Raw genomic sequence first — 27,887 nt, forward strand, 5'->3', positions numbered from 1 at the left:
TCTTATTAGCTTCTCTTTTTCTGAAAATAAAATATTTTAGTTAGTACTTTGATCAAATAGAAAACTGACAAATTAAACTGTAAGATCTGTCCAAGGTTTGTTCAATAAGGTAATTTGAATATTAAAACTCTTTACTTAATTCTAAACTTAAAATATACTTAATTTGTCACTTTGCTGCTTATTGTCAATTAAAGTTTTTAATAACCAAACAATGTCTGTAACTCCCAAGGGACTTGAATTCATACTTCTCATTCATTAACAATATTATAATCTCTACCATAATAACCATAATTCTCTACCATATTAACTTAGTAAATAATTAAAGAAAATATCTGCTTACCATTACTTAGTATTGCTCACTAGATTTTATATTTCCAAAGTTCATGAAGTATAAATCCACTTTATTTGATTAATTTAAATCAATATTATATCATTGGCTTCTATTATAATTACAATAAAATATATTTAGAACTTCTAATTATGTTCATTAGTGACTGCTTTCTCATCTGAAATATACAAATAAAAAGTATAATCATTTTACTTTGTGATTACATAATATAAGCAATATTAAATGGTATATGTATTTTTCAAATTAAAGAACAATTTCATGAACTTACATGCAATATAAATATCAATAAAAGATATCCAATATAACTAGGATTTACCTCTACTAATTTGCTGATTTTCTTGATATTTTCATATTTATCTGTGTCTATTATGTTATCCTCGCATTGATTCACATAGAAAAACTAAAACTCTTAACTTAAAAATATTAACTCTAGTTTAAATTATTAAAATTACACGAGAACGTTAAAAAAAGACAGATAACAAATTAAAACCATTTCGTTAAAACGTCCAAAATATGACATGTTTTTAAAACGGTAGCCGTTAAAGATGGCAATAGTTGTACTTAAATATTGCAAACAGCAGCTTTTGAGATCACGCTAAAACATGGCGGAGAAACGCCGTTTTTTCTACACTGCCGAAACATTAATTGGCCGTTGGCTACCGAATAGCGTAAGCGTTAATGTGTGTCTTTTCGTAGCACTGTCATGGCGTCGCTTATTGTATCCCGACTCACGCCTTTAGGGCCTAGGCTACCGACTGTCGACACGAGCTGTCATTTTCATACAAATTTAGTTTTCGACTTTCTACATACACTACTGTTAAGCCATCTTGGCTAGACCCCCTGAACTTTTTAATTAGGAATTACTTTTTAAGGCTCAGTAACAGTGGATACAAGTCTTTCAGTCAAAATACTCGTAGAAGTTAATTGAATAATTATTATAATCAAAATTATTAATTTGTGATGAAATTGAACAGAGAGAGTGACAGATACGACTTGATATGACTTGACTATCACGATATCTGATAGCCAACAAAAAAGGACGTTAGGTGTTGTATAAATTTAAATTACTATTTCGTGGCTAGTGTTGGAGAATTTCTAAATTTTTAGACCATTATTTTTGTTTGGGAAGTGGCAAGTTACTTTTTTTAAATATTATACTAAATAAGATTAAAATCGCATATAAAACCTTTTTAAATCATTTAGATAGTTTAAGAGTTGTAGACTATTGTTATTGTGACTTTCGTTTCTAAACACAGTAAAAATAAGCACTCATCTGTGATATGACGTGTTGACCCACTTAAAACTTTATTACAAACAATACCTACCTAGTTAATTATTTGATCATATATAAAAGTTAAAATGAGGTTGAATAAAACACTTATTATTTTATAACGATTTATTGTACAAAACAATAATACATTAAAATGTACAAGGTATGTTTAAATTTATGGACACTTCGGTCCCAAACTGGGTAATATGTTTACCCTTCACTTACAGACACCATATTGCTCGTCGAGGTGTCAGCACTAATAGAAATAAAAGATAGAGGCTCTAGATAAGCAAACTAGACGAAGAGAATAAAATTATAACAATAAATTAATAGCATGCTGTCAACTTAAGTACACTTAGTCTATCGCACTGCTGTCGACGGGCACCATGTAGTCTTTAATAATAATTATAACGTAATTAAACAAATTGATTAAATCTCCTAAGCATATATTATTGTATATACACATTATGAACATGTCCTCTCTGGTGAGTGGTGAGCTAGCGTAGGTGGGAGCGGGAGCTGGCTGCGGCACGTTGTCGTTGGCGCACTCGGAACTGCGCCGGAGCCCTATTCTGGCTAGTGGCTACATTTAGTCGGCGTCTCGTTATATTACGAGTCAATCAATTAATACCGAGACGATAGCGGTAGAGTGGCAGAGAGAAGCGGATGAGGAACTATGAATCGGTGGCGTTTACCACTTGTCAACGACCACCTCGTTCACTGCAAAACAACGATAGCGTTAGTGGGGCGTCCGAGCGCGTGCCGCCGTCCGAACTTACTGGGTCTTTATGCAGAGATCACAACCGTGTCGAAGTTACTAATGTGTAGTTTCACTGCGGGATCACAACAAACAATGAGTGTTCATGGAATAGTGCGTGCAGAAGTGCTGCGGCTGGCTCCTTGGCGTTTACACGTTCCACGTCGTGGCTGGGGGCAGACAACACTAGTTAGTGCATGCGGGAACACGGCGCCGCGCACACGTCTATATGGCGGCGCCGAACAAAGTTTTGCAACACAGTACATGCCAACAGTAGCTCTGATAAACACGCTCGTTTAGATTTCATATTTCAAGAACTGAATGAAACGTATTACCTTTCGAATATAGAGCTACTGTGTACTGTGACAAGACTGCAACTTGTAAGTAGCTGGTCTTGTAAATTTTGAATTTCGAAAAATATAGCCAATAGCAATTGGATTTTCGAAGCTTGCAAAACTTTTTGTTAGGAGGTAACATCGAACACGCAGTTAGTGCGGCTTTAAGGGTGTGCGTGAATTTTGAAAGTGCAGAGGGAAGGTGGATAAATAATACATCTTTGTTTTATCTGGTGTAAGGGGAACACTTCTTACCTTTAATAAATACTATTAGTGTAAAACATATTGAAAATGAAGTTATTTAAATCAATAAATGTATTCAAGGGATTTACAATGTACTCAGTCGATCATGCTAGTGTTTGTGCCGTGTGTAGTGTCATGTAACATAGTTCGTGACTGGCTGACGTTTAATTTTCACATTTAATAGTTATTGATTAATAAGCTTAAGGCACACAAAAATCATACTCTCAAAAACAAATCATGCGTTGCAGTCATGCAAATTTATTTAAAAACTATTAAATCACTTAGATCTATTTTTCTAACATTTAATATTGATTGAACTAATCAACACATTCGTAAATCCTTATACATAAATATTATGTTTTATAAAAGTTATCATAAGATCAAACTTACTGTATATTTATTGTAAAAACCAAAACCGATATAATTGTAGGCTACTTTTTTAATTTTACAATGAATTTTGTGTTGTTTTGAGACAAGAAGTACAAAATTTAAAGGATTTTAACATGAAGTTTGTTAGTCATATAAATGCATTATGCCAACATTCTGCATGCAAATGTCTGTAAGTCTCCGATAAGACTTAAAAAGCACTGGTGGACAAAATTATTCATTTCAGAGACGGTACAGACAATTGCAAAAGGTTACAAATGCAGGTTAGCAAGCAAGAGGTGAGAGGACAAATAAAGATTCTTCATACATCGAATATTTCGGATATAACGAGCCTATCTTACAATAAATTATTCTAGACTAACAATGCACTTCACTATTGACAATGAAATAAAACTTAATTCCCTAGTTTCAGTAAGATACGAGATGTACCAGGCCTAGAAATCGACAGGAATGGAGTTATATTTAACAGGCAATAGGACGTCTGCCGTCCAGACTGAGCCGTGTGCGAGTTATCGGAGCAATTTCCTAATATAAAATCGTTAAATGAAATGCTGAAATGATCTTCACAGCCCGTAAAACTCCGTGAGCTATTATTGTCTCGATAGGACATAGCACCGCAGTCCATTGAACGTGTCAGTTGGTCACTTCTCAGTTCACACGTGCACAGGGGGTCACTTCACACTTTGTGGATTAGCATTCGGTTAATGTACTGTGGTGAGCAGAGCCCAATGTTCATCGGTTTCCACAGTGGAATTCGTTGCGTCAGCCAAGAGAAACGTGGCTGGCGCGGAATTTGGCGGGAGGTTAGCACAATACATTTGACGGCCGCTCAATTCAAACTCAAATATTTTCAAAATGGCAGAACGTCCATATTTCTAATATTATATTAAAAAACAAAGTAAATTTTCTCGTATGTGGTAGCTAAAACCATTTAAATATGCAGCGCATACGCGTTTCATTCAATTGCAGAGGCTGGTACTATTTATAGCCAACGGGTAATAATTACAACGCGCGCTTAAAGTGAGCGACTGTCGCATTTGTACTGTGGTTTATAGGGGTCCGTAGAGGACGAGGCCAAAAAAGACGGCCCACATGAGCACAATCCACTGCATGCCCTGGAGCCAGGAGCTTTTACCGTCGGAGATCTTGCGGGCCACGAACTTCAGCACCTCGTCGAGGAGGACCACTGGCACCGAGAACTTCATCACCGTCATCCACTCGTCCAAGGACAGAGGAGTCACTTGGAACACGGCCTGGTTAAACACAGACACACAGATAGTTAGTACACACACAAGATTATTTTTGATATATCCTATAACATGTCAATTGTTAAAAACACATTTTAATAATTCTTATAGACTTAAACAATAGAATTGTCAAAGTTTTTCGTTATTTCACCTTAAAATTAAATATTTGTTGTTAATGAAAAAACAGAAGAAAATGAGACTGAAAAGAAGTGAATAAAAACTTTTAACTTTAAGTTAATGAAAATTTTTACTCAACACTTACCGTTTTACCTTGAGTCTATCACAAATAATAAATAATCCCAAAATAATTTCATGACATTGTCTACGAACCCAAAACCTAATCCACAATAGAATTTAAGATGAATCCAAAAAGAAAACATTGATTAGCCTTAGTTCTAGGCCTCAGATTTCTGTATATGTTTCACTATATATTTATTTCTTAATAGACAATTAGGTGATCAGCCTTCTGTGCCCGATGCTCTCCTTCACCAAACAGTCCACAGGCGGGGTTCAAACATACCTGAGAAGATCCAAAGCGCTTTAATACAATCTTGAAACTTATAACCATTCGACTCACCGAGAGAACTTCAACGTATAAGATGACAAAGTGAAGAGTGAAGGAAAGGGCCATGGAGCCCACCAGCCACATGTTGGACCATGGGGGCATGGAAACCAGCGACTGGTTCTCAGACAAACTGTTCATGGCGTTCAACATCTCGATTGTCACCAGCACGGACAGAGCCATTGTCATTGGGTGGGGGTCGGTGAAGATCTTGCAGTCGATACCCTGGAAATATAAGTAATAATGTATGTTGGTTAAAAAGAGTAATTCAACTTATTTAAATATATAACAAGAAATAATAAGTATTGATTAACATAATATTTTTCCAACAATAAACAAGTGAATTTGCAAATTCTCAATAAGAAATATATAAAATTTTTGTTTTTAATTTTTTTTTTGTAATTAAGGACACAGAGACAATATTTAAATATATAAAGTGCAGAAGGAACTATAGAAAATATATTTTACCTTGAAGTCATCTCCTCCACCAAGGCACTGCAAGTGGTGGGTAAGTTGCCAGTAGGTCATCTGAGGTCCGTAGGGGGAGTACATGAACCACCAGGAGGCAGCTCCCACAGTCGCCATACCGACGTAACCACCGATGGCCATGTATCTGTGGAAGTCATATAATATTAAAAGAATGGACAATATATATTATATATATAAAAATGTTGTTTGTTTGTGTACGCTTCTTCAAAAACTCAAAAAGCTCTGCACCGACTTTAGCATGATATATTATCCGTATATATGATATATATATTTTTCAACAAGTATTGCAAAATTAAACTTATATGAAATGTATTCTTCGTTATGTTTCTCATTTTCCAACCATTTGGCCGCTAGGATATATATATATCTATACTAATAAATTATCTCCAAATAATTGTTGGTAAACACTTACAAAATAAGAACCATAAATTTTTTTTAACAATATGTTTAAAGTGACATAACATTAAAGTAATACGCGCTCAGGCTGTACAATGCGCAGAGGCGATTAGAACTTGGAGAAACTGATCGTGGTTGGGAACAGAAGGCAAAATATCACGTGGCCGTTCACCAACCAGATGGACCGATCAAGTGAAAGAATCATCGTCCTCAAAACTGTACACTGTCATAAGAGAGGCGCTGGACAGAAACCGATGGAAACAGATAGACGGCTCCAGATGCTTCCTTGCTGACCAAGACGCTCAGAAATGCCGATAAAGAGAATACGCTCAGGAGCTTTTAAGCAACGATAATTTAGACGTGATTAGTATTTACTTAGATGGGTTTTGAAACGCGAAAGACTCATTATGGCAGAGTCAATTTAAAAAAAAATGGAATCCTGCTGTTGGCTTTAAGGGCCTTTACAGCTCAGCTCGGGCTGTTTTAGCGGAATGGGCCTTTTCCCGCGACTAGCGCAAGGGCGTCTCCTGCGAGACTACGACCTCGGCATGGTCAATCGCCTGAAGGGCAGGACGGAAAGAAGTGAGCGAAGTACGAAGTAAAGGTCTACGCTATTCCCGGTGAAGGCGATTTTTTACCCTAATTTAAATTTTGACTTTTCATTGCCGCGCTTTTAATTTGTAATTAGCTATGGTGATTGGATCATCCGGATTCGTTAAGACATGTTGGAGCCGCTTACGGACCTTTTTGGTCCGTAATAATCGGGCCTATTGTTATTATTTAAAATAAATTACGGTTAATACATAATTCATTAAATCTATCCAAAAGTGTGATAAAGACAAATATATCTTTGTTTCATATCAAAGAGAAATGTCTGATGCAGATCAAAGACATTGGCAGTAGCAAAGTTCTTTCATAAAAATTTAACGAATTGTTAATATTCTTAACCAACTGACCTGAAGAACAGCCATCCGGAGATAAGACCCTCATCGGCCTTCCTGGGGGGTTTGTCCATGATGTCCAAGTCAGGTGGGTTGAAACCAAGAGCAGTGGCAGGCAGACCGTCAGTTACCAGGTTGACCCACAACAGTTGGACTGGAATCAGGGCTTCGGGAAGACCAAGGGCGGCAGTCAAGAAGATGGAAACCACTTCACCAATGTTGGATGAGATCAGGTAACGGATGAATTGCTTCATGTTGTTGTAGATAGCACGTCCTGGAATAATAGTGTCATTAGAATTAAGTAAATAGTCATTTAAATAAACTATAATATACTATATATAGTATAAATATATAAAGCTTTTTATATTTTAATTTATTTTTATTCATCAAACTTATAAAAAGCTTTATAAATTTGATGAATACTTAAATGATCCTAATCCTTGGAATTGATTTGCTCCAGTTCAAACAATTTGTATGACTCAAAACTTAGCGATTAAAAAGAGTGGCGGAAAGTTTCTTGCCAGTTCTTCTTGCACGCTCTACGCCCTTGTCTGGTAGTAAATGTAAATTTACAATTTATTTAACTTCTTTTTTGACGTTCATAAGTGTACTTGTTTACCTATATGAATAAAGATATTTGAGTTAGAGTTTAAAACCCGTATAATAACTAAGGCAGTGTAACTTCACTCTAATGAATGTGAAAAATTCGAATCGAATACAGCTCTAATTCATTTATTTTTTTTTACATCATCAGGCCTTTTTCCCGAAGAGGGAGACCACGGACCACATGCTATGGTCCTGATGGTTCTTTCGCATCATCCACTTTCATGACATTCATAATGATGCTGTCTTTAAATAAGTAATAGTAATAATAAGTAGTGGTCCAAATACGCCTACAAAGCGCTTTCAAGTTTTCTATTTCTATTTTTGTATTACGGTAGCTATTCCATTTTACACATTGTTCGGACTAAGGCAGTAAAGTCTAAATAATAATAAATATATGTATGAAAAGCAACAACAATTAGAACTAAATGGTAGCAGAATCATTTCCAATAGCATTTGTGATGCGCAACTTTCTAAAAACGTATTTTTTATCTAAATTGCGTATTTAAATTAGAAAATACAATTAATTGTCTTAGATGACGAATCGCAAAGACCTCTACAATTTGCTTCGTGACCGCAAAAATGTTGCATAACAACGGTAAATTTCGGATAATTTAATTTAGAAATTGCGTATTTTTAACATATTTATATTCTTAAAGCATAGTCGATAAAATCACGTGTCCTTAAAGAAGATAAACTCAGATTTTATCTTTACATTTTGTAAATAGTATACATAAGGTAGTTGCTAAATACCTAATTTTTTACTATTCAAAAATATAATCGAAATATGGATTCAGTAACGTAATTTTTTTTTGGATTTACCCTCTCCATTGATGTGAATAATTTCGTAAATTAAAAATAACTTTTGTTATGCTATTCCTACTAGTAACGCACATTTAAAAATATGAATCTGTGGAATTGTTCGCGTTCGAATTTGGAACTGTTAAACCCACAGACTACGGAATATTAAAAAGACAAACTTACTAAAAAGGACATCTAAATAAAATCACGATAGAATCTTACCTTCCTCAACAGCAGCTACGATGGATGAGAAGTTATCATCAGCGAGCACCATCTCAGCAGCAGACTTGGCCACAGCTGTACCCGATCCCATGGCAATACCGATCTCAGCCTTCTTCAAAGCGGGGGCGTCGTTCACACCATCACCAGTCTTAAAAGATAATTATTTAGATTAGATTATAAAATACCATCATCAGAAATCCACCAAATATCATATAGGCTATATAACCTACAGGTTGAATATTTCCTTAGATTTTTGGTCTAAATATTTCATTAACGACAAAACTATTGCGTACATTATGGTATAACTTTCTAGATATAACAAAAATATTGTAATTTGAAAAGCGATGCAAATGTGTAATTTGTGATTTAACAACATGTATAATTTATATTATATTATTATTGACTTAATTAGACATTTTATATGGAATCGTTTTTGTATTTTTTTTAAATAGCCTTTTAGTAGCCTAATAGGCACGCGATCAGGCAGATCTGGCCTAAAAGCTAGGCAGCAAGAAAAGGTCGAATTTCCCATTCCTAAAACGGGCCTTTATTTGCTTAAAAGGCTTGGCCGGGCCAGGGCGACAACTATAAATTTAGTTTTTCTATAAATAATAATAGGTGTAATAATTTGAAATTTCGCAGTTGTATTTGCAATGACATAATACAGTTAATGTACATTTTATCGTCGATAGTTTTGTTTACTTATCCAAATCAGTATATAATATCTTCCGTGTTTATCAACAGAACAAAGCTACTATAAACAAACCGAATTATACATCTAACACTACAATTGTAAACATTAATAACGCATTTAGAATTTATTGAGTAATAAATATTGACTTGGTTAATGTTACTGTATGTTTAAATCACTGAGTTAATTTCGACGGGAACTATATTAATTATATTTGTTTTGGATTTAACTTTTTGAAGTTAACTTCTTTTGGCACGTTAGGAAAAAAATGATGAGAGTAAATTTTTACGATGCGCGCGCACACCGTTACAAAAAACCGACACCCTGAAGTTAGTTATAATGAACATTTTAGTTTTTTGAAGTTACACTTCTTTTGGCGTGTTAGTATTTTTTTTCTTTAGTTAGTGTCGTTTTTTCTACAAACGTAGAATAAGGTGAAAGGTAAAATTTTGAATAGATTTTTATCTTGTTACGCCAAAGAAGTATAACTTCTAACGCGTGTACATAAGCACGCACACGATTTTTTTTAAATTAATATTCCAACAATTGGATAAGTATAACATTGTTTTATTCCCTAATTTGGAATAGTGTTTCAACTTACCATAGCGGAGATTTCGTTCATGCTCTGCAAGTATTCAACAATCTTGGACTTGTGTGCTGGTTCCACACGGGAGAAGAGGCGGGCCTTTGCGCACGCGGCACGTTGTTCGTGAATAGGCAAGTCATCAAACTCGCGACCGGAGTAGGACTTTCCAGTGGTGTCCTCGTCTTCAGTGAATACACCAATACGTCTGAAATTTTAGCAAGTTAATATTTTGACATCTTGGTTGAAGGGGAGTTTACCGAAGCGGGTTTTACCTGCAGATAGCCTCAGCGGTGGCCTTGTTATCACCAGTGATTACAATGACACGGATACCAGCAGCACGGCAACGGACGATCGAGTCGAATACTTCCTTACGGGGAGGGTCCAACATTCCCACGACACCGACGAAGGTAAGGTTGACTTCATATGTGTAGAATTTGGTGGAGTCTCCGAGGTCCATTTCTTCAGGTTTCATTGGGTTGTCGGCGGTGGCCAGAGCTAAGCAACGGAGGGTGTCACGCCCGGTACCGTATTGGCGGGTGAGCTCCAAGATGCGGTTCTTGAGGGTAGAGTTGAGAGCGACTTTGCTGGTTCCGACACGGGCGTGAGAACAACGATCCAGGACTCCCTCGGGGGCACCCTTGACGAACAGTTTGGGTCCGGTTCCGAGACGAGAGGGCTTGAGGGGTGTGCAGTAGCTGGACATAGATTTCCTGTCACGGGAGAACTCGAGAGTGAACTCCTTCTTCCATTTGGTTTCAATCTCTTGACGAACGACGATAGCGGTCGAGCGGCGGTCCAGGCCAGATTTTTGTACGTTGAAGGGGTTCATCTTTTCGGCGAGTACAATAAGAGCGGTCTCGGTGGCTTCACCGACCTTTTCGAAAGCCTGCTTGAACTCGTTGAAATCGATAGCGGAGTCATTGCACATAACGCAAATCGTGCCCAATTCGTGAAGAGTGTCGAACTCGGCGGCCTTCACTTTCTGTCCCTTCAGGTAGACGTCACCAATGGGTTCGTAGGTGGATCCGGTGATTTCGAATTCGAGGAAGCTGCTGTCTCCACCTTCGATCTTTTCAAAGACAAACATACGGGATACCGACATTTGGTTAGTAGTTAAAGTACCGGTTTTGTCTGAGCAAATAACAGATGTGCAACCCAGGGTTTCGACGGAAGGTAGGGACCTGACAATAGCGTTCTTCTTAGCCATCCTCCTCGTTCCGAGAGCGAGACAGGTGGTGATGACAGCGGGTAAACCTTCTGGAATGGCAGCTACGGCTAAAGCCACAGCAATCTTGAAATAGTAGACGGCGCCTTTGATCCAACTACCACCGTGAGCGGGGTCATTGAAGTGACCGATGTTGATGGCCCATACGGCGACGCAGATGACGGAGATAACCTTAGACAGTTGTTCACCGAACTCGTCCAATTTCTGTTGAAGTGGTGTCTTGATCTCTTCAGTCTCAGACATTTCGGTTCTGATCTTACCGATGGCAGTGTTGAGACCGGTACCGATGACGACACCGCGAGCTTTACCGGCAGCAACATTGGTACCGGAGAAGAGAATGTTCTTTTTGTCTTGGTTCACGGCACGGGGGTCGGGGATGGCGTCGGTGTGCTTGATCACAGACACGGACTCACCGGTCAAGATGGACTGATCGATACGGATGGTGGTGGAGAAAATCTTAATTAGTCGGATATCGGCGGGAATTTTGTCACCAACGGACACCTCGACGACGTCACCAGGTACAATTTCTTTCGCCCGAATCTTTTGAACGCCAGATTTGTCTCCTCTTACTACTTTACCCATTTCGGGTTCGTATTCTTTTAAAGCTTCGATGGCGGATTCTGCATTTCTTTCCTGTATAATAAATATTATTATTACTCACTGTTATAAACAAGTAAAGAGCATATATCTGAAATGTATCTCACCTGCCATACTCCTACTACAGCGTTAGCGATAAGAATTAGTAAAATAACAAAAGGTTCTACGAATGCTGAGAAGGCATCCTCGTGTTCCTCAAATAAAGCTAATACCTGCAAACAATAGACGGAATTAGATACAGTACTTCATACATATATGTGACATTAACAAGTGATACTTACAAAAGAAATAATAGCAGCTAACAGCAAAATCTTGACTAACAAATCATCGAATTGTTCCAAAACTAACTGCCATATACTTTTGCCTGTGAAAATTAAGGTGAATAAAAATTGCGTTAGTGAAATTTTATTGAATAATATTACCCTACATATTTTTTGTTCATTTAAAATATTTTAATCTTTAATATTTTATTTGCGCAAATAGTCACGTTCGTTTGTTCGGTATTAGATTTTTCCGTCCATGACATACATTTTAAGATATGTTGTCAATTTGTAAGTATACATCAATAATATAGAGATAAGCAAACATCAAAATTGTAGCCTCAGCTATTCGATCGTGCAAATATAAAATTTGTTTAGATTATCATAAAAGCGGATATTTTATTGCTTGAGAGCACTTCCCACGTACGTTGAGTAAGTTATATGTTTTTGATATCATGTTATATAAGTTTAAATTGTTATTTACCTTCTTCCGTCGGCAGTTCTGAAAAAGAAAGAAATCGTAATTAGTTTCTTGAATAGATCAAAGAGGTTGTAATATACAATAAACCAGTCAGAGCGGGCGATCCATCCAGCTACTTATGTCACGTATACGTTCGTTCTACTTATGTCACGTATACGTTCGTTCTACTTATGTCGCGTATACGTTCGTTCTACTTATGTCGCGTATACGTTCGTTCATCCTAAAAACCAATAGCGCTACAACCTTTTTAGGTCTGGGCTTTAGATTTCTATATCTGTTTCATGATCATTTATCAATCTAATAGGCAAGTAGGTGATCAGCCTCCTATCTATGCACGCCTTCGACTTTTTGATTTTTCTCACGATATTTTCCTTCACCGTTCTAGCGAATGTTAAATATGCACATAGACTGAAGCCACTAGGCCAACACTGCTCTGTTCGTTCGTCATACTAAACGGGAATCTCGATAGACAAAAGCCATGTTATGACGACATTACATCGATAATTTCAGACTTTGCTCTATTAAGAACACTAACCTTTCTCATCACCATGGACAGAAATGTCGGGTTGATTGAACGAAGCCTTATCTTATCTTAGATAATCTAGATAATATTGTTATTCAAATTTATTTACGAAGATTATAAACTGTAGACAGCTTAACAAAAACTCGGTGAATGTTCGTTTATCAGTGATAGTGATTTTTTCAGCACATTGCTCTTGTTGTGAGTAATTAATAATGAAGTGTTTTAAAACTACTGAATCAACTAGAATTAGATTAACACAGAAGAAATCTTTTGTCCAAAGATTGAGCATTCTCATAAACGAGCTAGGTCCATCACTTTGAAAACAATTTTCCTTTAGTTTTAATAATTTATCTTTTGTTTTCTATTCGTGTTTGTTATGTTTGCCAATAAGTGCTTGTCACATTAAATCATTTTTTTAAATGTATTAATGAGCCGAGCTTGTTGCAAGGTTTTGTAAAAACATCTCTGCTGGACAGGAAACGTTTAGTAAACAGATACCAATATAGGAATTCATATCATTCTTCAAAATAAGTTAACTCACTATCTTCCGCCCAGCTCGTTTGGATTTCGTGTATTTTGACAAGATTGTATATGACATCTTCATTCAACAAGAACGCCAATCAGTCAATTGACATAAAACCATAATAAATTATACACCTAAACCTTCCTAAGGAATCACACATTACGACTCAACAAAAATCCGTTCAGTATTTTTGAGTTATATACAAACGCGGATAGGGATATTTATATAATATATAAAAAAGCTTTTATATTATGAATAACCCACATTTAAAACAAAAAATATATCCTAAAATGTACATACAAGTCACGGATTTTCGTTTACACCGAGATGCCTTGGTCTTTGTTTGTGATAATTAATTATACATATGGATGAGTAAGACGAGGTTAAGCTCTAGTAACAATCACAGTGGACGTCACTTACGTGTGCGCAGACGCACGTTGCTCTTACGTAAACATTACGTAAGGACATAGCTATGATTAAAAAAAATCTTACACGCTTTATAGAATATTTTTTTAATTTATCGCTTAGTATGTCAAAAATTATATTTGACATTCGGTAGTAATACTTAACACTAATTTGGTATAGAAATGAATCTTAGCGCGAACTATGACGCCCTTAAGTCAAAATTCAATACATTTTTGATGCAGATCATATGTAAATCATAACCTCTCGACTTTGAAATGCTTAAAGTAAATTTTTGTCTTAATACAAATAAATCAACCATGTTTTTCATAAATTGATTGCAAAACCTTCACATCTATCAACAAAAAGCAATCCAAATTCTATTAACAGAAAATTACTCGGTATTTTCGAAGTTCAAACGGTACATCGCAGGCTTCATAGCACGTTCAATAGAACCGTAAGGCCCTTTCTGCACTGCTCCGGTCCGGCGTCGGAAGCCGGAATGAGTCATTAAAAAAATATCGGAAAGCCGGATTGCGCTTCTCCACTATATCCGATCCGACAATAACCGATACTTGTATATTTATCATGCAACACTGATATTAACTTAAACCCATATACTTTATTTTATTAATAAAACGTTCTAAATTCTGAATATTTTATTGCCTGGCTAGTTTATTACTTTTTTTATATTGTCTATCTTGAAATATTATAATCTACTTAATAAATAGTTTAATATCAGTGTTGCATGATAAATATACAAGTATCGGTTATTGTCGGATCGGATATAGTGGAGAAGCGCAATCCGGCTTTCCGATATTTTTTTAATGACTCATTCCGGCTTCCGACGCCGGACCGGAGCAGTGGAGAAAGGGCCTTATACGCTAGGAAACATTTGATTCGGGTCTTAATCCACAGCAATGTGTTTCATATCATTCGTTCATTCTATTTGCGTGAACGATGATTGAAATCGTAGAACCAATTAGTCAACGTAGCCGTGTTTTCATTACGAAAACAATCCATTTACTGTCTATGCCTTAAGTAACCGCGAACGCGGTTCAAAGAACACATTAGTACATACACATAAAATTTACTAAGCAAACTGCAGCCGTAGTTTTAAAGATATAAAGTGAAGATTCAGTCAAGATGGCAGATTCCTGTATGATAAAAAAAGGTCGGCAACGCACTTGCGAGCCCTCTGGCATTGAGTGTCCATGGGGAAGCTTCCTGCTCGTTGTTCTATAAAAAAATACAATACGATTTTGACAATCAAGTCGTAGTTTGAGCTGAGGCCCGTCTGATTTTACCCTAAGCGTGCAGACGGTGACCGACTTTCTAAACGGTAAAGTAAAAAAATACTAAGAAATTTGTAATGACATCTTTATTATTTCGTTTATACGTATTGAGTGTAATTTATTTGAATTACTCAATTTTTATTCATATACCTAAACAGCTATTGAATACTTCGTCTAAAATTTTCAATTAAACATCACAATACATTTTTTATAGCGTAGGCAAACGAGCAGGAGGCTCACCTGATGGTAAGTGACTGCCGCCCATGGACACTCAATGCCAGAGGGCTCGCGAGTGCGTTGCCGGCCTTTTTAGAATTTGTACGCTCTTTTCTTGAAGGACCCTAAGTCGAATTGGTTCGATTATACTTCAGTGGGCAGCTGGTTCTACATAATGGTGGTGCGTGGCAAAAACTGCCTTAAAAACGCTCAGTTGTGGAACGACGGACGTTGAGGTGATACGGGTGGAATTCTTAATTTCGATTAGACCGTAATTTCCGTCAATAAACATGAGTCCAAAATAAATATAAATATAATGAGAATATTTTATTTTTTGCAGTAAAACACATCACCCAATATTTTTGAATGGGCTATCATTTTTAAGGAATTATGAACAATTTAGAATATAAATAGCTTCGATCGCCTAGATAAGGATTACGTCAGTACTCCGCACATGCTTTGACTATTAATGCGACTTAATACTGGTTAACGAGCTATTGCTGTGATAAGCAACACCGGATTAGTTCGTTATTGACCGGTTATTTTGCGTATCATAAGCTGTGATTCATTAAGGTCTTAGTTCATTTAAAATGACAGTCAGATGTGACGTCTATAAAAAGTATTTGTCTAGGATAGCCGAGACCAGCTTATAAAGATATTTTACAAGTAATTGTGCGCGTATTTTTTTAGCCTGAATTAAAATTTCAATTTGGAATGCGAATTTTAACAATGGCCGTCTAATTTATTACCATAGACTCACTGTATAGTGGTTATAGAGTACAAAATATTGTCTTAGTCTTTGACTAAGGAAAAAATCAACTAGTTACACCAAATTGTTTGTTCTACAACCTTTTAAATCTAGGCCTCAGTTTTCTGTATTTCTAATAGGCAACAAGTCTTTTTTCGATTAAGACAAGTCGGTTTCCGCACAATGTTTTTCCATTGGACTTTCGACCTCAGGTATGAGGATGGAGCCATCCAGCATATACGTCGCTGATCACGTGATTCTTGATCGACTAAACGTTAAACAGTATATTCATTAAATAAAATATTGTGAATATTTGCCGCAATAATAGACGCAAGCCGCCAACGTAACGTCAGAAATAAACCCGACTCTAGAATACAGTACGAGGCGCCGTTCCACTATCCAACCAGTCGTTAAATACCGTATGCACTATTATTGTTCCGCGATATGAAACACCTTATGGCAAATTGAGATATTGAAACCGTTCATGTGTACTTGCTAGATTTACACATTTCACTACACACGATTGAGTCATTTTCCTCCTCGATAAAACCATTTTAGCATTGTACCGGAGAACTTAATGAAATAAACGCTATTTCATGTAACGATTCGCTATTTTATTGGGTTTAAATCTCGTATGACTTACGCGTTAAGATATTGACTACACGTTGTGAGGGCCGTAAGGGGCCGTTCAAGTATTACGTCAGCACTGTAGGGGGGGGGTGTATTTTTTATTATTTGGTCATTACTTCAACAGTAATTATTTACTTTTTTACACATATTACCCACACATTGTCAATGCTTGCGTACGAAATGCATTTTCGAGGATTCCCACAAAAAATTAATACGTTTATGTACTGTTATTTTTGAGAGAATTGCTTATTTTTGCTTAAGGGGGTGTGTGTGTGTTATTGCATTAAATCTGCTTACGTTATACTTGAACGGCCAAGCGTGGTGTACCGTGTAAGTCACTTGAAACTTTGTATCTCCAAAAAAATTCAAAAAAAGGCTAAATCACGCAATCAATCAATTCTTAGATACTTCATTTAATAAACCCATAACATAGATTAAAACACCATTTTAGAATCAATTATACGCGCAATGGGTTCTTACAAGTGTAATCTATAATAATTGATTTATCGACCACTAATATTTATAAATATTTAATTAATGACCTACAGTTTTGAATGTGCCTTGGGAACGAATAAATTTGAGTACAAAAGCATTATAAGAGCAGTTACCGCGGTATAGAAACACATGGCCTAATATACTGCACACATCAAAGATTCATTCCCCGTACGATCTTTAAGAGTACGATAAAGGAATTCCTTTTTTAAGAATGCGTTCAGGATGCACACATTTGAAAATAGAACATCTTTTAAACTTGACAAAATACGAAGGAAAATTTAATTATTATTATTACCCCGCTCACATTAAGAATTGTATCCTGATGGCTTTTAAGTACTGTATTAAACACAAAGAAAACATATTATTTATTTTTAAATCTATTCTCGTTGGAAGTTTTCCGTATTGTGACCAAGCTTTAAGTAGAGTGACGTATTGTTTGGATGCGATTATTTTGCTTTGAACGCTGAAGCAAAATAACAAGCTGCAGAGTGGTGTGAAGCCGTGAAAATAAACATACACTTGTCTACTTTAACCGACTCATTAGTTCCGATCAGACGTTTTTCATCGCGCATTTTCGACAGCGAATGTAAATCAATGGAATTTTTGACATGTGCTCTTCTAATTTGGTCCCTCTGCCCATTTTTGGGACAGCGAAAGTACTTTTGAAAGACAGCGGGGTTAACTAAATTGGGGCGATTGGGGCTATCGATTAACGTATTTTAATTATCAGTTAATATTGCAAAAAGATGATTCTAATTACGTTATCACCAGCCTTATCATTATTGAACGCGGCGGCACGCATCCTAGAATGTGAACACAATGGACATATACAAACTGATTTTAATAAATCAAAATATATTTAAACGGGTAAAGCATAATATGTCCGTAAATATACTTAGATTTAACTTTAAATTTTCCCAACATGAAGGAGAACTCCCTTTAACCTAAATTTTTTTTTACAAAAATCTACATCCACTCATAGTAAATATATCCTTTTAATTATTAAACGTTTTCGATTGTATTATGTATGAGAATTTTGATGTAAGCAGATTTTAAAAGTATGCAATACATCTAACAGTGTTTCTCAGTATTAAAAATAGAGAGGGTCACAGGGCACGGTGGCGATCACGGCTCACAGGAGGTTTACTCGCACCATTGGCATATAACACTTCACCGGCCACCTCTTATCCAGCTAAAAATAAACGCGCCAATGACGCACACATACAATACTGTCTATATCTCGGCCTAGATTCTGTTTCTAACAACGCTATCATTATTGAGAGTGATCTAAATCTAATTCAAGTATTTTTTAATGCATCAAATTATCTTCCTTGAACAGTTAATCAGCACCTTCATCTTAAAAAATATACATATTTCTAATATGTAAGAATATATATAAAATAGTTTACTTAATTATGTAGTGAAACTTGAAATTAAAATGACTAAATTTTTCACATAAACGGTGAGGATGAATATGATCACAAATGTGTTGAAACAAACAAAGAATACAAACAAAGCTTTTTAATCTCTGTTTAAAAAGTACTAGCAAATATGTGTCATCCACTGCTAAGCCTCAACAGTATATGTATAGAAGGATAAAGATTTTTCACTGATAGCGGCCATAACTACACAAAGTATGAGATTTGTCTGAATTTCATTGTCTATTAGCATTAATTTTAATATCATTATTAATAATCAAATTTTTTTACACTTCAATGAGTTAGAATCAAAAAAGAAAAAAAAAGAAGTTATATGTTTAAAATTTATCAAATAAATCATATACATATTAAGTTTGATGGATGGGTCAAGGGTCAGTAATATTTAGGTCATAAAGTCTCATTTATCATTGAATTATATAGCAAGCAATAGGCTTAATTGATGGTTTCCCTTAACTTATATCTGTCATGTAATGTTTTGTTGAAATAAAAAAGACTACTGTGAAAGTTGTCAATGCTTTGGTACTGTAACAAATATGTGTATGATACTGGAAATAATATAAATATTTTAAAGTTTACATAGAAATTTGTATAAACAACAGAAAACTGCACTAACACTGACGTAACCATCTTATTGTGCCTTTTCAATTTTTTTACAAAGGAATAAGATATCATATATTTATTTACATATTTAATTTCTTTAAGCAAGCTCCTTGAATTAGATATAAATTTGTATAAGCATTCTGCTTGATTCGGTTGTGTTGTGATATTAAACTTACAATATTGTCATCAAGGTTTACACATAGGAAGTTTCAATTCTTTTCCTTATTGAAGTAAATTGTATAAGAAACACAAGTGTTTTATACTAAACTTTTGATTGCATATATTTAATTTATTCAGAATAGAAACTATTTAATCTGAAAATAATCTAGTTCCTACAAACATTAATTTTAAAATAATAGTTAACAATATATTGTAATAATATAATAAATTATTACAATATTGAGGGCTAGAATGATAGTGTAAATTATACTTACTAACAAGATATTTTTTTATGAATGAGACTGCATTTTTTACCCAAGTTATTCAATTTCTTAGTAATTATCTTGAGATTTAATAACTATAAACTACTACTACTTTCATTAATAATGTGAACTTGAAAGCCTGGCTCTGACTGGATCTAAAACATATGAGACTATATGCTACTTTTTAAAAAAAAAACTTATATAAAACTTACCATTTGGCCCATATTTATCCTGATTCCTTTTCACTTGGTCTGGTGATAGACCTTTGTCTGAGTCTGTGCCGAAAAATCCTAAGACTTCGTCCACGGATTTCGTGTGAGCGTCCTCCATGGTGGAATAACTACGTTGCCGTCAGTTCTAAAACGCAAAGAAAACATAGGTTAGAAAATGACAAGTCATCATTATCACTTCTAAAACTTATAGGTTATGCTAATTTCAATTTGCAGTTATAACATAAACATAAATGAGTCATCCACTTTTTCTACGACTTAACATTTAAAAACTAGATAAAGAAATATGTACCAGGTGATTTTTATTTTGAAACTTTACTTAAAGTAAGAGTTAAACGTAGACAGCGATCATGTCATACTGAATATTCAAATATGTTTGTTATTTTCGAGGAAATACTTGGTTATTTAATTCATGTCACGATTAATTGACTTAAAATAATAAAGTGCTTTTAACAAGCAATATCCTTTGCTGAAGTGACCGTTTTCTTTTCACTATTTCACTCACCGAAAACTGGTTTATTACATGAGCGAATATAACGTTTTTGATAATCACTTTACATAAACTATTAACTTTATGTTTTAACTAGTAAAATATCTTAAATTTGTACTGGGATTACTATTTCTCGTAATTATCATAAATTGCTCCGATACGTATCCAACTGACCCGTCATTTTTTCATAGACTGACGTAAATATGTCACTGCTCTTAACGCCACCTGTTATTAACGTCACGAAATAGCAGCATCAAATGAAATCCTTTCTTAATAAAATTTTGTAAAAGCTTAAATACCGATGCTTATAAAATTAACATAGATTACTAATGTTCGAAAACAGATGAAAAACGAATCAGCCCTTACTTAGAATGGCTAGAATAATTATAAAGTATATAGAAATGTGGAGCTTTACTATAGGTCGAAAGTGTACCACGTGATACAATGCTATTTTAGTTCTTGGGCGCCTAGAAAGTGCGGTATTTTTAAAATTCTGAGACGGCTACAATATTTTCTTCGCGTTATGTAACACTATCACTTGAATAATTTTCACTAATTCAATTCCAAAGAGTCATTATTAATCACTTGTTATCACACACAACGCTAAAACACTGCTGCTGTAGGATATAGATTTAATTGAACTTACTAAAAAACTTTTTTTCGACAGCTTCGGGAAGGAAAGAAGAAATAAGAGTGACGCGGGAGATGTTTTCCCGCCGCGCCCCGAGTTGCGACTCCCGGGCAAAGAGCGACGTTTTTAGAGCGGCGCGGGCGCGGCGGAGGGACATCGACAGAGATTTCTTTAATTATTTTGGCAACAGTACTCGATGGCACAGTCGACTCGCTTTCCAGGGTTGCATGTCGCACAGCCATCGCTGTCGGCCATCCTATGATAATCTTTTTATAGCAATCGCAGCCCGGGCCTAGCTCCCAGTATTTTGCAAGCTTGTGGTTTAATATCATTATTATTTTTTAGATTAAATGGATGAGATTTCGGGGTTTATAATATTTTTATAAAGGTTTACCACGTCTAAAATTCGTAATAAAGAAAATCTAACGATCTTAATAGTATTTTTTGATCGTAACCTACCTACAGTTTCTCGACCGAACATTTCAATCCCGGCTCGGGGCCAAGGATTTCTTTGCCCCTCACCTTGTTTTAAGGTTACGGTTTTTGAGACTTATGTGCCATTTTAATCTATTGTTTCATTAGTATTTTTCTATTGTTGACCTAATAATTATGCCGTTTCAAGTATACAAAAGTGCCGATAGTGCGTAATTATCTATATTATCTCACCGGCCACACTTACCGAAATTTTATCGAATTAATGAATTATTTAGGATTTTTCTTATTATTATGTTTCTCCTAAAACGGGAGCTTACTATTGAATAATAATACTTATTTTTTATATATTGTGTAAACTTATCAACATGTAATAGATGTTTCAGTTTTTGTTTTAATTAACGCACAAAGATCCGAAATATAAAAAATTAATATGATTTTGTAAAACAACTCAGTCCTTGCCTACCAAGCTGAAATAATTTATCGGTTGGAGTAAAACCCAGGGTTTTATGACCTTTGTGTTACCCGCTATGTCTACTTAAAAATATTTTTAGTAGGTAGATACAATATGGACTGATTTACGTCACGAATTTGGATTTTTACTTTTGTCAACCTTTTCAAGTCAACAAAACCTACAAAAAATAATCTTCATTACAGTTTAATGATGTGTTTGTTTTCTTTATTCTTTGTACTATTTTTGTAATATTATTTTTAATTAAAAAATAGGTCTCTTTAAATTCTCAAGCCGAGGACTGTCGAAGTTGTTTAAATTCCTATAAAAATTCAAGCATTGTCCATATAATCTTGTCAATACCGATACCAAACTTGTATAATGTATCATTTTGTTTACGCGTAAACATTGAGTTGTTACTACATACAGTTGTAAATACACCTCATTCCATAAGGAACACAAGAGAGACTATATTTGGCGTCCCGTACTTCCGCAACGGGATGGGAAAGACACAATTCTGCGTCTGATTAAAGCTTTTTATGATATGTATCTATTATATATTTTATTTTATTCATTTACACACAAATATAGTGTATTTACAGTTTTTATATATAAAAAAACCTAGTGTTTAGAAAAGTGAAATCTTTTACTTAGAATAAATAATATAATATTGCAACCTAAATCGTTAAGCGGGGAACTAAATAATTATCCTTTACGTTAAACTACTGAGTTATATTTAGTCCTTATTATAAGACATAGAAGAAACTTGCGGAAAAAATTGGAGGGGGCTTATAATTAAAGGGGATCCTTAAAAATTTAGTTGAGCATATATTATGTTGTCTGTTTCCATAATTTCTTTAACAAGCATGTAGGTGATCGGCCGCGCATGACACACGTTGTCTATGCAATTTCGAAACATTTTGGGTGATATTCAGAAACGAAGTTTCGCTAAATGTATGTATGTCAAAGTAGACTTTTGAGATTTTGACATGTACAAAAGTCATTTCCGAATCTCTTCCTTACCGTCGAGATTTAGCGCTAAACATGGCTCCTGTATGTCAAATTTAATAGGATTTTGACTTAACGGAATTCACTCTAAATATCACCAAAAATTACGGTTTCCTTACTATGTTGTACTTCGACGTTCAAGCTAGTATTTATTGCACACAAAAAATAGTATAATTGCAGGTTACACACGACCAGGTTGAGAGTGGCACCTCTAGGCCAAATTATATAATAAACTAAAGAAATAGTTTGGCTTGAAGATTAGACATGCAATTGGAGCATAGCCGATACATTGCAAGATACAAATCTCAATTCTCAGTAGGTATATGACACTTTCTGGCAAAGATGGACGTCTTGTGACAATGATCAATGTGTCTGCATAATTTACGTCATGACAGCCGTAACGTATATGTGATAGATTATAAATGGCTGTCAAACGCGATGATTCGGACGTAGCATATTTTATAGATAAGCCTTCGTCGATTGGAAGGATCTATCGAGTTCTATCCAAAACAAAAGAATCATATAAGTTCCTGAAATTAGCGCTTTTAACCAAACCAATAAAATGTATCAGTGTAGTAGTCTGTGTAATTATTAGGTTGGCTCATTTGAGGGGATTCCTGTTGTCTGTACTATATTGGCTTATGCTCGATAATATTATAATAATCAAAACCTAGGCAATCTTATATCATTAATACACTATACAGAACATTTCGTTCTCACAAGACATAACTTTTATAGAAAAAACGTTCTATCGCTTGCAATTTGATAATAACGAGCGGAATTCAGGAGACAAAACCCATGCATTATTGTGTTGTGTAATAGGAATTAATATTTCTTTGGAATTTAATAATTAATGAATGCTAATTATTAAATTATTATTATTCGTTAATTAGTACAGTTTTATATATTATTACAAAATATATAAAACTTTGCCGAATTGAAACTCATCACAATTTCTTAATAATTTTGACTTAAAATTATTAAACTGTTCCGACAGATGTTAAAATGATTATTATGATGAAAATTTATTGGATTTAAAAGAAATACATTTAAAAATAAGGATATCATATTTGGTCTGTGGTTTATTACTTTAAATGAGGTAATTATTAACTAAAATAAACATTCAGAAATTTCATAAACTCTGTTTCAAGCAAAATGATTTTACGTCATTAAAGAAATATAATACACCAACTAAAACTAAATGTCAACATCTACATTCAACAGCTGTTTTATCTCGTCAACGAAAAGCAGCAAATATCTTAAATGTCCTTGGTAGACACTTATATCCGCACTCAGAGTCATTCACGAGGTGTTGACGTTATTTAATCCAATTGGCAGAAGCTAAAAAGGGCCCTATAGTTTAATTTGTCGTTAATCAGGCATATTTCGTAATGCAATTCTTTAGAAAGTTTTAATTAATTAGAGTTAATTTAATGGTTGACTCGGAGCAGTTAGTCTATGAAACCCTTGTTGTACGGGTATTAAAGTTAGGCATTACTGCATAATATTTCAGTAACTTGGTTAGTTATACCACAATTGTTCTTTATCTGTGTGTTTATGCCTAGAAATTTTTACTTTTATTTGTATCATTTATAAATAGTTACATAGTTTCTTTTAAACATTTTTCTTTATATATATCTATAAACAAATAAACAGAGTAATAGTGAATAGAATTATTTTGCGGAATATAGAGATTTTTGATGTTTTGGGGCACTTATATTAGTTTTAAAAAAGATTTTGTTGTCGTTGTAAGTAGAATTGTAAAGTAGGTCTTGTAATGTCAATAATTATTACATAAATAAATTGGTTCGTATGAATTACTTTTTAAATATATAAATGATTATATTTATTTTTAATATAGCTTATTATTTTTTGGATTCTCTATAAAGTGAAGGAAATCTGATTACATTTTACCTTCATACCTTATTGATACCCTTGACTTCCTCTACGTAAAAAATATCAAAAGTCCGATAGATAATAATAATATGAAATATATTCAACGATTTCCGGCGAACGATGTAAAAATGTCAGTCTCGCGTTTGAAGCCGTCGAAATAATATATTTAGATTGAAAATAGAAGAGAAAAACAGTTGAATGCCAATGTTAACATCTATTTCGGTTGCTGGAATGAAAAACGCATAAAATAAAATCACATATATCCCGTGTAATTATCGTTTCTTAAATAGCAAGCAAATAAATCCAAACAACTGTGTATACTCAATAAATTTTGTCTCTTTGTGAATATTTTTATGAGTTTTCGAGTGAAGCAACGTTTTATTGCGTGTTTCGAGACAGGGAAGAAAGATTGCTTCTTTTGTAACTATGTAGCATAATCTGTCAGATTCTATTATTTATGAATTGAAAACACGTAGTCCCATAATATCTTTACGCTCCTATGTGTCTGTCTCTGCGACATGGTACACGCAGTATAACCAAAAGGTTCTGGGTAAGATTATCTAGAAATATGATGATCTACATGTTCGAAAAAAGAGAGGACGCCCACCAGATACCTGGGATGAAACAGATAGTGGGGAAAGATTGGAAAATTGTAGCGAAGATGAGAGGCAAAAGGCAAATTTGGCGGTGGCCTTCACTCCGTTGGAGATCGTGTACTAATATTATTATAAACTTAATGTAATCCTTATTATAGTACTTGAATACAGGATATTCTTATTATTTTATTTTTATCTATTTTACATCTTCGTTGTTAGAAAAAGTCACATAGAAATATGCAGCACCATTGCGTATAGCATTCATTTTGAGTTTTACATTTTGCGGAAGTTATTGTGAATGCGAACGATAGCTGTGTAATATTCCTATATTATAAAGTGCGCATTTTACATAACATATTTATTGACATAATTGCAAGAGTAACTTTATTTTTATTTTATGTAAATCGTTGACTTATGACAAATAATGACTGTGTCTTGACCACGAAAAGAAAGTTTTATTGAAAATTATCTCTTTTTGAAATATTATAATATAATACTAAATACTAAATGCGCTTTTAAAAACAGTTTTACTTTAAAGTTTTACGATTAATTTAACGCTAGAATTGCTAAAAACATTTAATATAGTATTCGTGACCCCAACCATTCGTTTTCATATTAAAAAGTGTATCGTGAAAATGTCTGCGAATAGATAAAAGAAATCACGAATAAAATAAGCTTTTAAAATTCCTAGATAATGTAACGAGCCCGGTTGCGTATGAACTATCAAATAACAAATATAAGACTATTCGTCATCCAGATATAAACAGGCGAAGGTAATAATCGAAATAGAAATGTACTTGAGGTGTCGTAACTAATACTTTGGCAACCCTAACTTTTCTGTTGGCTTTATATTCGTTCCGTAGAATGCGAAAATCGCAACCCTGGAGCCTCTACCAGCCTGGAACTACCCGAGGTCGTTTTAGTGATTCCACCAAGTCCGGAATAGCAGAGATTCTGGCGTGGACGAGTCCCACATACCATTGCACCTTTCCACCTCGGTGATAAAAAAGGTTCTTATGTTTTATAACCTAAATGGTTTCTCTCATAAACTATCAATTTCTCAAAAGCTTATCTAAAATAACGAAATGAAAAGACTTTGATAAACGTATATAATTATCAACCATATAATTGTCGTTTTATAATCTAAAAATTATTTGAAATGTAATGCGTGTAGGTACTCCTTATGAAAAATGGACAGGCGCCAACTCGGTATTAAGATTCTCAAAATAATGGTTAATAATACACCCAGATCTATGTAAGGGAAGCTAATCTCGAAGCCATAAGGCAGTCTTTGTTCGACGATTAAGGTCAATCAGAACGTTACATTTATATTAAATAAGTATTACTGAGAAGCCGTAAATAAATCTAAATTCTAAACTAAGAAAACTCAGCTATGTATATATCAAAATAAAACTAATCTACTGAATTATATTTAAGTTCAAAAGGCGGTACCTTGCTGGCATACCCTCAAAGTTTTAGTTTTGGTTATGATGGTAAAGAAAGGAAAGATATGTAACTTTCAATATAGAAAGGCACACGACAAACATATGAGTATTGGGGGGTAATTTTTTATTTTGTTCGGAAAACCAATGCTGTTCGTTTTGGACCAGTCCCTTACTTTGCTCATCAAAGTGGAGACACATTTATTGTACAATTAAATCGTGCATTTGTGTACAGCACTGGTTTTTCGTCTTATGCAATCACTTCAAGGATCCACAAGCACTAAAATCCATAGATTCCTGAGGACGACACTGTCTCACAATCCACAATTCACAGTCCGTGGCAACTCCACTTACCGTATCACTATCACTTTGTAAACACTTTACTAATTAATATACATTAATTTATTAGTAATAAATTGTACTATCGGAGGAGACCTGCGCGCCCCATGAGGAGAGCGTCTGATTAGTGGCGGGACGGGCGTGGGAGCAAAAGTACGCCCTCTTTTATAATCTTGGTTCGGGGTTCCGGGCTAGCTGCCAGCGGCAACATCACTGCTGTCATACGAAGCTAAAAGCTTCACAGATTCCGATTAAATCTAAGCCTGAAGGCATTGTCATTATTATTGGAATTGATGTTTTAATATAATTGTTTCATTACTTTATAAAGCAGCATTTAGCACCCAAAAATCTTATTATTGAATCAAAGTTTTATCGGGAATTATTATTAATTAGTAAGGAAGTATTTATTTTTAACTATAAAATGTCTGATTTATACAATTAGGAGACTGTTTATTAGAGGCGTGTGTCATTCAGATATATTCTTAAGTGCGTGTAACTGAAAAATAAAGAGAAGTTACCATTTCAGACCGTTTCTTATCTTTGCCTTGGACTTATACGCACCTACACAATATTGTGGGTCTAAAAAGCAGAGTGTGTAGCATTACACACATTAAAGCTACGCAACGTAGGCCGTAGC

The 27,887-nt window shown here is 34.6% G+C and overlaps 1 protein-coding gene across 5 annotated transcripts; it reads right to left on the minus strand.

The window, feature by feature from the left end:
* Positions 1-1,730: 1,730 nt before the first annotated feature.
* LOC125054770 (calcium-transporting ATPase sarcoplasmic/endoplasmic reticulum type) lies at positions 1,731-27,421 on the minus strand. Of its 5 annotated transcripts, none has more exons than XM_047656838.1 (13): positions 21,102-21,260; positions 19,948-20,092; positions 12,446-12,463; positions 11,983-12,065; positions 11,809-11,913; positions 10,152-11,737; positions 9,895-10,084; positions 8,603-8,750; positions 6,992-7,250; positions 5,619-5,763; positions 5,166-5,375; positions 4,477-4,594; positions 1,731-2,339 (listed from the first exon to the last, which is right to left on the minus strand). In XM_047656838.1, exons 2-13 carry the CDS (start codon positions 20,063-20,065, stop codon positions 2,311-2,313), a joined length of 3,009 nt encoding a protein of 1,002 aa, XP_047512794.1. In that variant the 5' UTR covers positions 20,066-20,092; positions 21,102-21,260; the 3' UTR covers positions 1,731-2,310. The 5 variants fall into 5 exon arrangements, with proteins under 5 accessions (XP_047512794.1, XP_047512795.1, XP_047512792.1 ...); XM_047656839.1 differs by having other exon boundaries at positions 1,731-2,546; XM_047656836.1 differs by lacking the exons at positions 1,731-2,339; positions 21,102-21,260 and adding an exon at positions 27,266-27,421 and having other exon boundaries at positions 3,184-4,594.
* Between the last annotated feature and the right edge of the window lie 466 nt (positions 27,422-27,887).

The sequence above is a fragment of the Pieris napi genome, chromosome 12, assembly GCF_905475465.1.
Source record: "Pieris napi chromosome 12, ilPieNapi1.2, whole genome shotgun sequence".
Classification (NCBI taxonomy): Eukaryota; Metazoa; Arthropoda; class Insecta; order Lepidoptera; family Pieridae; genus Pieris; species Pieris napi.